This window comes from Macaca nemestrina, chromosome 7 (assembly GCF_043159975.1).
Source record: "Macaca nemestrina isolate mMacNem1 chromosome 7, mMacNem.hap1, whole genome shotgun sequence".
NCBI lineage: Eukaryota > Metazoa > Chordata > Mammalia > Primates > Cercopithecidae > Macaca > Macaca nemestrina.
The window spans coordinates 144555686-144567495 of record NC_092131.1 but is presented as its reverse complement, the minus strand read 5'-3'; the positions used below and the strand labels follow the sequence as shown (position 1 = coordinate 144567495).

The following is an 11810-nucleotide window of genomic DNA, read 5'->3' as shown; positions in this document are numbered from 1 at the left end:
CACTTGTATACGCTTGCCTCAGTTTCCTCATCTGCAAATGGAGTGAGTTCCACAGGATCATCTGTAATTCTGTTTAGTAACTTTTTTTTTCAGCATCTTGCCTGTTGGTGCCATTGGGCATTCAGAGAGGGTCAAGGCCTGGCCTCTGCCCTCCAGAAGGAGAGGGGACAGGCACGCACATGGATAACTCTAACAGAAGACACGGTCCCACGGAGCTGCTGAGTTCCTGAGCATGAGAGTTTGGGGAAGGGGTTTCTGGAGAGTTCAGTGGGGAGGCAGTGCTTGGCCTGGGCTTTGAAGGACCAGTAAACAGAGATTGTGTCTGTCCTTGCTGAAAACCACTTTGTCCTCAAGACAAAGACCAAATTTCCAACTAAGCACACAGGTTCCTCATGATCTCCTCAGCTCCCTTCTGCTGCTTCTCCACTGTTCTTTCTGTGCACTGTGATACTTGCAATTCTTGAAACATATTTTATACCTTCCCATGCTTTCCTTCCATCTTTGTGCATGCTAGTTCTTTTGACCGGGGACTCCCTCCTCCCTCTGTTAGGAGACAGCAGAGGGGACAAGCAAGGCACTGGGGACGGACTGGGGGATTCATATCCTATCTTTGCCACTGAGAGGCCAGTGGGGCACCTGCTGTGTTCCTCAATCCCTAGGTGAGTCAATGTCTTCATCTCCAAAACGGGGATACTGGGTAACAACAGTGACTCCCTCAAAGGGCACTGGTGAGGATTAAATGAGGTAACATACGCAAAGTGCTCGCCAGGCAGGCCCACAGTACTCACTGAATAAATATGGACAGTGTGGCCCACTCCTACTTGCATTTCAGGTCCTAGCTTAGTCATCACCTCCTCTGAGGTTGGCTGTGTGCTCCGGTAATACACGGATCTCCTCTTCTACCATAGCCCGGCACCTGTCATCCCCACCAGACTGCAAACTCTCCGAGGCCAAGAGCCTGTCGACTGGGTTGGCTGCTGGTGCGGACGCATAATAGGCATTCAGGAAATACTGAATAACACGGGGTGAGGGTCCCAGTGATCCGAGGGCGTGCAGAGGCTGTAGGGGGCAGTTCGGGGTGGGGGAAGGTCATGAGACCGAATGGGCAGGCGGACCTCAACTCTGCGGGGGACAGAGAGAGTGTAGGGGTCCAGGCTGTCCAGGGCTCCTTATTGCCCTGGGACTGACCCTGGGAGGGCTCAGCACCCTGGGAGAGGATGGTGCTCAACTTTAACCGGGTCGGCCCCCTCGGGAGAAAATGCAGCCTGACTGGTCGGGTGAGCAGGCTCGGCCCCGCCCCGCCCCGGCCCGGCCCCGCCCCCGGCCCCACCCCCAGGTCTTCCCGGTGCAGCTGGAGCTGCAAGTATCCGGCGCCGTCCCGCGTCGCCCCCGCGCAGGGCGGGCCCCGCACGCTTATTCGGCCCGGGAGGAACGCCGGCGTCCAGCCCGCTACAGACCGCCGCTGCGGGATGCTGCGCTCCACGTCCACGGTCACCCTGCTCTCGGGCGGCGCCGCCAGGACGCCCGGGGCGCCCAGCAGGAGGGTGAGTAGCTGGGGGCGGGACCCGCCGCCGTCCAGTTCCCCCATCCCGGCCGCCCTCTCTAGAGGGGACTAGGGATGGGAAAACTCGGGAACCAGCACCTGGCCCCGACGCCCCACCCTGGGCTCAACTCCCCGGTCCTGTGCCGGCTCTGGCAGTGACCCTCCCTCTTGAGGTTTCAGGGGGCCCACCAGCTGGCAGGAGACGGCTTAGGGGACTTTATGGAATTCCCAGAGATTTCCTCTCCTTCCTGCCTCTCTGTCAAGCCGAGTTTATTGGTGGCACCAGTTTAAAAATCAAGGAAGGCATTTGTGCAGTGTCCCTACCTTGAGACCGAAAATAAAGAATGTATTTAAAACTCAAACTTTCCTTCTTCCATTAATTAAAAGAAAGACGGCGTCACTTGTGTCCACTAGTGATAGGGTAATTCTGGAGTGGGATTAGCCAAGCCGGGCACCACTGTGCAAACCAGAACAGCAGCCGGCCGCCCAGGAGCCCAACTGTGTGGGACTCTGGTTTATGTAAACCACTTCTTTCTGATTTAAATATTAGCACAGTGACAACAGTGGCAGCACTGAAAGCCCGGGACAGCATCTCCAGGGAAGGTTTCCCTTTGGAAGTGCTGTTTCTTTTTTATCTTTGTGCCATCTTTTCCCATCTCTCCAGATGCTCTATAAAAGAAATACTCCATCTTTCTAACAGGGTCAACGCCTTCGAGCAACTGCCAGGGGCTTGGCTGGTGGCTTTTTAGTTCTTCCATTTATCATGATCTTCAGTACTTATCATTTGGTACCTCTTTACTCTGAGACTTCTGTAATCGTGTTTCCTCAAGATTTAAACAGGTAGTTAAGTCCAAAGCAAAACCCCCACTGGTCCTCCTGTCTGCGTGCAGGTCTTGGACCTGCTTATTTGCTTTTACATGTCTTAAGCGAGTGATGGTGGTCACCTTATAAGCTGTCTTTCTTTAGCTCTAGAAGAAAGATGTGTTACTCTTGGGCATAGGCCAACTGATGGATTCTGAGGTGTGCGTGTGTGTGCACTCGCCATACACTTAGGTTGTGTACACACATGCACGTGCACACACACACCTCAAAATCCATCAGTTGGCTCACGCCCAAGACTGACAGAACTCCAGTTGTCCAATCATTAGCATCATAGAATAAGATCCACACTGGGTACAAGGGGGTTTCCAACCACAGTCCTGGCCTTGCTCTAAGTTGGGTGTTTGTATTTTTCTATGGAAATCTTTCTCAATTTGAACACAATTGCAATTGAGAAAGAATGAAGTCACTGAAAAGCTAATCCTGAGCCCTGAGAGGATCATATGTGTAACCAGACTGCATGAATTGCGTGAAATTCTCTGTAACTTCCCTTCCAGAGCTGGGGATTAGTTGGGGTACCTAACCTAATATGGTGGATTGATGCAAAAGTGACTAGTATACCAGATCACATTTCGGAAGATTTTTGCTCAAACATTTCCTTCGGAGTATTTCTTTAATTGTAGGTGCTTTGGTGTCAGGCACATTGTGACACTCTTGAAAAGACTTTGCCTTTTGAATAGATGGCAGACATATTTTGGACTGGAGAACTCAGGGCTCAGGTTCAGGCCATGCAGGGCTGTCCTGAGTACACTGGTACTTGTTTCTGGAAAGAAGCTATCTAAAGGGTGTTGGGTTCCCCCCAACTTTATGGTTTCTAGTTCTGCTCATGATTTGCAGATGTTACAGGTACTATCTCTGTGTGTGCTGGGGATTGTGTGTGTGATGGGAAGCTGTGAGATGTTGATTAATTGATTTATTGAACATTCATAAACCTTTTTCTGTGTGGTAAAGGGCTGGCATTGGGGTCCACTCTACCTGTAGAGGCAGACATTGTCCCAAACTAACATCAAACAAAGTGGTGATGGTTATAGTGAGGTGAAGAGTTTACAAAGTTCTGTAGAAGCTAAAGTAAACGTTCTTCCTGAGACATCAGGGGAAGGCTCTCACTACAGGTATGTTTTTTTGAGATGGAGTGTCACTGTGTCACCCAGGCTGGAGTGCAGTGGTGTGATCTCGGCTCACTGCAGCCTCTACCTCCCAGGTTCAAGCAGTCCTCTTGCCTCAGCTTCCTGAGTAGCTGGGACTACAGGTGCACACCACCATGCTCGGCTAATTTTTGTATTTTTAGTGGAGACGGGGTTTCGTCATGTTGGCCAGCCTGGTCTTGAACTCCTGACCTCAAGTGATCCAGCTGCCTCAGCCTCCCAAAGTGCTGGGATTACAGGCATGAGCCACCCCACCCCACCTACAGGTGATGTTTGAGTTTAATCTTGCAGGATGAGTAGAATTTGTAGGGGAATTGACGTTATTGGGATACTGAAAGGAGGAATACTGGAATACTTGGCATATATAGTAATGTACTGTATAACCACATTTCGGTCAACAACAGTCAGCATATATGATGGTGTTGGAATGGTAGGCTATATCATATCTCCTAGGTGTGTAGTAGGCTATACCATCTAGGTTTGTATAAGTGCACTCTATGATGTTTATGCAATGACAAAAATCACACATGATGCATTTCTCAGAATGCATCTCCACAGTTAAATGACACATGACTACTTTATGATGATGGCAAATTGGACCTGCTTTGGCACAAAATGCCTGTTGTTTAGAAAAGCAGGAACAGGATGTCCTGAAAAAAAATTGTAGACCAAATAATCATTGGAAGTGTACCTGAAGTTGAAAGTTGTTCAGTAAATACTGTATTGTTCTGTTATTCCTCTCTGATGGTGGACAAGTGATGGTCTTGAACATGTTAGCCATTAAAATTGTGTTTCTGGTTCATCCAAAGAGCTCACCAAGTTTGGGACTGCAGGGGAAACCAGCCTATGTGCGTCCAGATATTCAAGCCAACCAGAAGTGGTGGTGACAGCTGACACTGAGCAGGGACTCCTGCGAGCCAGCTGCCAAGGGTTATGTGGCTGACTGGACTGTCACCAGCTAGCCTTTGTTCAATGGCTGCCACCTGCAATTTGTATTTCCTTCTTATCTGAAATCATCTCTCAAGGAAAAAAAAACAAACAGGTGGAGAGAGTAATTTCTGTCAGCTGATAAACAAAGCTCTGAAAGGCATTTATGGATGCCAACCAGCAGAAGTTGTGAAATTAAAAAAACTCCCTTCAAACCAGTTGTGCACTAAAAATAGTTTTATCTATGGCAACAGCAGGAAGACAAATTGACTGGAGAATAACCACAGCCAGAAGATGACCTTGGGGAATGGGGGGAAACAATTTTAAAAATATTGACTTTGCTTCATGCTTTTGAAAGGAATTTTATAAATGCCAGTTAGTCTTGCTAAATGGGCCTTTGAAATGGAAGGTTCGTTGTGTGGCTAGGTTGTGTGCTTTGTGGGGAAGGCATGTGTTGCTTTGTGGCTTCCCCGCAAAGCACACAACCCAGCCACACAACCGACCTTTCGGCATGATACTTAGTGCCGAGTATTTTTGGCTAAGCTGTTCTGCTCCCGGGCTGTGGAATGATAGACCTGTCAAGGATCTTCTCCAGCACCTTGCTCTCTTGATAATAAGAGACTGTTGACTGGTGTTGCTGGTATCATGACCCCTCACTGGCACAGAAAAAAAAACAAAACCCAACAAGGTCACAGGATAGGACTATCTCCTAGCCTGCCCTTGCTGATACTTCTTTCTATTTGGCAAAGGCTTCCTCTGTTAAACACTGGAATGGGCCTGCTAGTCATTGTTCCTTGGCTAATGTGCCCCTCTCCTATGTCCCATTGCTGCCTGACTGGCTGAAAGTAAAGAATTCTCTTTAGCTGACTTCTGAATGATCAGACAGGTGTTTACCGCACTCCCCTTTCTCAGGAGACAGGAACGTCTGTGCACATAAGCTCTCTATCATCCCACAGGTTCTGAGGAAGGGACCCAGATGTTGTGGGACCCTTGGCATCTGGTGGAAGGAAGCTGGCTGCAGCATTCATTGGGGAAGGGGAGGTGGATCCTGCTGCACCCAGAAAACAGACTGGCTGCACACAGGGCCCTCCTGAGCCAGCCCCGATGGGCTAAGTTGTGAGGGTTTGGAACCGTGGCGTCCTCTGGGCTAAGGGCAGGGCTTAAACCACTGCTGGTCAAAAATGACAGTTGTAGGCTCAGAAAAAAAGGTGCTCAGCTCTATGCTTTTTTTCTTTCACCTTGCCTTGTTTGATATAGGATGAACAGACGTGAATTCTGGAGACTCGTAAGGAAACTTGATTTCTCCTAGACATTTATGGAGATCCCATGGCTTTTCCACAAAAGATGTGGGATGTAATTTTGACCCATTTGTCTCTGGGGCACTGATGGAGTGCTGTGGATGAGGTCCCTGTTGTAGTTCACCTATGCCGTGCATCCGTATGTGAACAAGAGACCTGGAGGCTGGTGTCACCAAGCCCTGGTCACTGGGGAAGCTTTCAAGTCAATTAGCCTCAAATGTTCTTGTCTAATTGAGTTCAAGGAGCTGTGGGTGCAGGGCTGACTAACTAGAGACCATGTTAAATCTTTCAACCCAAGATACTTCTCAGCACTCATCATGCCTTATGGTCTTATGGAGTTCCAGTACTTCTCCAGCACACAAAAGAGCAATACAGTGGTGTTTACCTCTTTCCCTCTTTGGTGAGTGATAGTTTCTAAGTGTCAGCCACACTCCTGGCTCTTTTTCACTCTTAAGGGCCGGGGTGACCTTTCTAAAATGCTAAATCTAGTCTCCTGACTCCTCTGCTTCAAGAGCCTCCTCGGTACTGCAAGGAAAAAGTTCACACTCCTTAGGGTAGCATCCAGGCCCTCTGGTTTGGCCCATGCCTGTCCTGTTTCCCCTCCCTATATGTACTCTTCTCAGATATTCCGAATCGTTTGCCATTCCCCTGAGCTTTCGATGCTGTTCCTTGCCTCTTTGCTTTTCTTCATGTTTCTCCTCTGATAAGGGTTGTCTCCTCCAGGAAGCCTGCCCTGAACCCTGAACCCTCCTTCTCGTGTTCCTCTAGAGGCCTGTGCATGCCACCATTACTTGTGTCACCTATGATTGCCTACTGGAAGACAGGGCTTAGGAACCACCCCTCCCCAGACCTGGTGGAATAGGCACTTAAAAACAGAAATCTCACCAGGTCCTGCAGGAGCCACGGTTAACATTGAATGGGCAAATGGAAAAACAGGAAGAGAAGCTTTGGGTTAAAGCCATCCCATCACCTCTGACCCACCTGGGCAGGAAACGGGTGACAAATACGTGGGAATGCTGGCCCAGGTGAGGAGTTTGACAGTTCTGGGAAGTCCTCCAAATATTCGAGTTGCCTCATCCTGCTGCACAGTTGGAGCTTCATCCCTTTGATTCAGTCAGTGGTTCTCAACCGGTTATACACAGAATCACTGGCAGGCTTAAAATAACCATGTCAAGGCCTCATCCCAAACCAATTAACTGGAAACCTCTGGAAGTACGGAAAAGCTAGGAAGCTTCCCAGGCGATTCTAATATGCAGCAAGCTAAGAATATTTCTTTAAGCATTACTCTCTTCTATAGCTTTCTTGGAAATGCAGACACTCCTGGGACAGTGTTGCAGAAAGGACCCTTGGGCCTTGTGGGATGAAGGGCAGGGTGGTGGTGGGGCAGGGCGGGGGAGTCCTCACACTCCCAAGTCACACTGGTATCTTTGTGTGCCTTCATCCACCTGTGTTTTCTCTCTAGATCTTGGCGTTTGGGGCACATTGTGTGCCTGATACAGAACGCAGCCACAGAGAGCAGGAATGTTTTGTATGCCTCTGAGCTAAGACTGGTTTTTACAGGGGCCTGCAAAACCTAAATATTTACTGTCTGGCTCTCTACAGAAAAAGTTCGCCCCACCCTGATGTAGATAACTGGGCTGCAAGTTCAGGGCCACAGCAGAGCCAAGAGGTCTAATCTAGATGGAGCATGTTCCGTTCTGCATGCAGCCTGCTGCAGGCTCCTGGGATTTGCTACTTGTGCTGAGCAGAGAGTCTGGGGTCTGTTCCCCGCAGCCACACTTACAAGGGCCCCACCTTTTGTCATTAAGGGGAGCTGGGCAGGGACCCACAGTCACAAAGTGGAACAGGCCTGAGAGAAATGTAAATACACTCGGCTAATTTCCTCAGGGAAATCCATCTCTGTAAACTGTTTAGCAAACCCCTGTCACCTCCCTGAGTCATCTTCTCCACCCCCTTTTTATTTGAGATGGATATTTTTCCCCTCGGTGAACCCAGGTGCCCGAAGTTGAGAGCATGATGATACTGGATCTGCAGAGTACCCCCTAAATAAGACCCAGGCCATCCGTTCTCCACAAAAGGGTCAGAAACAAGGCCCAAGGGGACCCATGTCTCTGGGGCACTGATGGAGCGCCCCCAGAGGCCCTGAGTTGCCAAAAAGGGTTTTGTTGTGCTTTTTCTTGTGGAGGAAACCTGAATGCTACCTGTCCCTCCCTTGCTATCCCTCCCAGGGGGGTTGGTTTCAAGAAAGTGCAAGGCACTCCAGGGAGTTTCAGCTATATTCTTACTTTGTTTTCGTTCAACCTAAAAAAATTACAAAACCCAATGCTGAGTGAGTGCCCATCATGTGTTGATACTATGCTAAGCACGGTAGGGGCTATAAAAGTAGTGATGGTACAAAGCTTGCTTGATCACTCCCCCTGTGTTTTCCCTTCCATCCATGTTGTAGTGCATGGAACACAGGAGGCACTGAAAATGACCAGTTGGATTATTGAATGAACTCAGATTTGAATGTTAATCTCTTCCTCCAAAGATTTGAATGGCTCCTTATTGTCTTCTGACTAGAGCCAGTGCTTCTCTATCATGCATTTGTAGATTGATAGCTCAGCCCCTACCTATTTGTTCATTTTCCTGTCCTACCCAGGCTTAGGTTCTTATTCTTGGAACTTGCCAGCTTCTGTGCCCTTGGCACAGACTGGAACGCTTTGCCTGATAGCTGTTGTTGTTATGATGGTGGGTTCTCCAAACCTCACTGACCTGAGAAGTTCTTCCTGTCCTTCTATACCCAGCTCAAATGGTATCCCGAGGGACTTTCCCATGTACTCCCACCTCCCGTTAAGATTAGTGTTCTTCTTCCTATATTCCTGTGATAATAAACAATGCTGACAGAGTGCTTAATGCGTGCCAGAAATTGTCCTAAGCTCTTTACACACATTAGCTAATTTAATCCTCACAGCTTTCCTAAGAAGGTGCAGTATTGTTAGCTCTGTTTTACAACTAGGGTAATGGAAGTACTGAAGACTAAGTGGCTTTCCAAAGGTCTCAAAGCTAGTAGGTGTCAGAACCAATATTGGAAGCCAGGAAGTGCATTTTCACTGTGCTTTAACCACAAAGCTATCCTGTCTCCATACACCTTGTATTGGTTATTCCAAGTGTTCTTGATTGCCTTGTTGGGGTATATTTCTAGATTATGTACTCCTTGGGGGCACAGCTATTTTTTTTGCCATCGTGGTACCCTCATAGTCCCTAAAAAGTATTTTGCAAGTAGTGGGTGCTCATTTACTGAGTAATAAAGTACGCTGAGTACAGCTTCCTGCTTTGATTCCCTGGAAGAGACCCTTGCCCCCAGGGACAGCTGGTCAGGTAGCAGTGGTGTTCAGGGTAGGATGCAGTTCTTTACATTGTTCATAACACAAGCCCTGAACCAGCTGCTTTGGGAACCCCTGGGAATAAAGTGCCCTACCTGCCCTTCAGGCACTGCCAAGCCTGGGGCAGCTCTGGAGATTGTGTATATGAGTTTCAGGAGACCATGGAGATCAGCCTCGTAAAATGCTCGGAGGTAAGAAATGTTGCCTTGATGTTACTCAGGGGAAGATTTTCCCATGGGGAGATTGCTGAAAGTGAATGAATGGAGGGAGGTAGATTGTACTCAGTCAACTTTATGGGTGGTTCAGGGGTTACTGTCCTTAGTGCTTCTGTTAGGGATTCAGCCTACCTTTTAGACCTTTAGAATGTGCCTCTTGCCGCTCCTGAAGCAGTCCTGTGGAAGGATTAGTCTCTTTCTGGATCTGTCTCTTTCTGACATATTTTCTCCTAGTCTTTATTATTACTATTACTATTAATATTTTAATTAAAAACTTACATATACTTAACATTGTTGCCACCAACACAGAAATGTGTTTCCTTAAGAATATTTTCACCCTACATCTACACAAGTTATCAGGGAATATTTAAAAAATAAAAATAGGATTATTCTTAATGTTTTGTTCTGCAACTTTCTTTTTTCCCCATGACCATACATTTGGCTGTCTTGTAAGGAATATGTGTGATCCTGTTCTAAGCTGGGTTTAAATTGCTCCTGAACAGCCAGTCCGTCAGTAGGTCAGTATTTATTAAAGAAAAACCCGCTGTGCTCCTTAATATTTTGATAAAGCACCTCTGTTGACAAGAGTAAACTTTAAACAGGGTGCTGCAGTATCCTCAAGCACCTGCTGCAACTGCCAAGTGTCTTTGAAGTCGTGTGTTTTGTTTTACAAGTTCATTTTATTTTATGCATTCTGTTTACCTTGTGGCTTTGTATACCTCGGGGTATTGCTCAGTGTGAGAGCTTCATATAAGGGTTGCCCAGCCCATCATAGGAAGCATGTTGAGGAATATAGATGGGCAGATGAAGAATGGGCTCAAGCCAGGGGAGGGACCATCTCACTTTGGAGTGATTGGACCCGTGGGGTCCCCTTTCTGAAAATTATGACCATTAAGGACTACCCCTCTAAAATAATCAACCAACCGAAAGTCATCACTTACAGTGTTAATGTCTCTGATTCATTGACCAAATTGTTATTTTCATGGAAACAGGGCTGTGAGGCTAAGCAGGTCTGTTTCATTTTGAAGCATATAGTGTGATGATAACATCTAGATAATAGTGAAAATATCTGGCTGTGTGCAGTGGCTCATGCCTGTAATCCCAACACATTTGGAGGCCGAGACAGGAGGATTGCTTGAGCCCAGGAGTCTGAGACCCACGTGGGCAACATAGTAAGACTCTTTGTCTACCAAAATAAAAAATTAGCCAGGCATGGTGATGCTTGCCTGTGGTCCCAGCTATTTGTGGGGCTGAGGTTGGAGAATCACTTGAGCCCAGGAAACTGAGGCTGCAGTGCTATGACTGCACCACTGCACTCCAGCCTGGGCAACAGAGCAAGGCCCAGTCTCAGAATAAATAAATAACCAAATCAAAATAAAAATATCTAATATTCATAGAGGCTTACTATGTGACACTCTCCTTTTATCCCATTTTACTCTTGAGATTCAGAGAGATTAAGTAACTTTCCCATAGACACACAGATAGTAGATGTTGGTGCCTGTGTGTGTGTGTGCGTGCATAGGATATATGTACATGTGTGCACACTCGTGTGTGTGTGTGTGTGTGTATGGGATGTGGTGCAGGAGAAAAGGACTTCCTTTTCCTTGCAGAATTATGCATGGACTAGACCCAGCCTAACAGGAGATTGTTGAGCACCACAGGTTTGGACTGTCTATATGGTCTGAGTTACACTTTGATGCTTGTGCAAATGGTTGAAACCAGTCTGAGGGGCCTGGAGCCAGAGGGTTGCCTTTCTCTGGAGAGATTAAAGATTCCCATCAGTGTTGTTGCCCATCAGGAAAGAGAGCTACCTGGTAGTATGGCTTGGTTTCTTTTTGGCCAACATGACTGACGGTGAGCTTTGAAGGTTGCTTGCAAAGTTGGCCGCACAAGAGGCAATGATAACCGTGGGGGTCAGGCCACATCTGATTCCGGGGTCCCCTGGGGGATGATGCTTGCCAAGAGGAGGATGAGGATGGAGAGGGATCTTGAAACCAAGTCATGTGATTTAAAGAACTGGGGTTGTTTCGTCCAGAAGAAAGGAGGTTCAAGGGACAGGAGGACTATCTAGAGAAAGGGGAATTATTTTGCAGTCCAAGGACAACCCTGGGTCCATTAGGTAGAAATTCTGGTGTAAGGTCAGATCAGGAAGTTAGAGGTGCCTGGTAGCAAAGTGCAATGCCTTGGAGGGCGGCAGTAGTATATGTGGAAGTGCTAACATGGGTCCCAAACCTGGGATCCCTAACCTGTTCATGGAATATGAACAGGCTGGTGCCACCTGTCAGGTACATTTTTGGGTGCTGGGTTTCTTCACAGGTGGGCAGGTTGAACTCAAGAGGTGTTTGACGTTCCCTGTAGCTCTGGGCTTCTAGGCTGCAGGTTAGTTTTGCTCAGAGGCCACCCTGTGGACCAGTGCAGATCTGTCACCCTGCCAACCA

At 47.8% G+C, this 11810-nt stretch overlaps 1 protein-coding gene across 3 annotated transcripts in view; it reads left to right on the top strand.

Moving 5' to 3' along the window:
* Positions 1-1389: 1389 nt before the first annotated feature.
* Positions 1390-11810, top strand: part of MYZA (myocardial zonula adherens protein) — a 94511-nt gene continuing 84090 nt past the window's right edge. For 2 of the 3 annotated variants that reach the window (XM_011754685.3, XM_011754692.3), the window contains exon 1: positions 1390-1544. In XM_011754685.3, the coding sequence (XP_011752987.1) occupies positions 1470-1544 (75 nt within the window). In that variant the 5' untranslated portion in view covers positions 1390-1469. Of the gene's footprint in view, positions 1545-3214; positions 3269-11810 lie in introns of those variants that run through there. The other variant, XM_071066788.1, reaches the window with a different exon arrangement.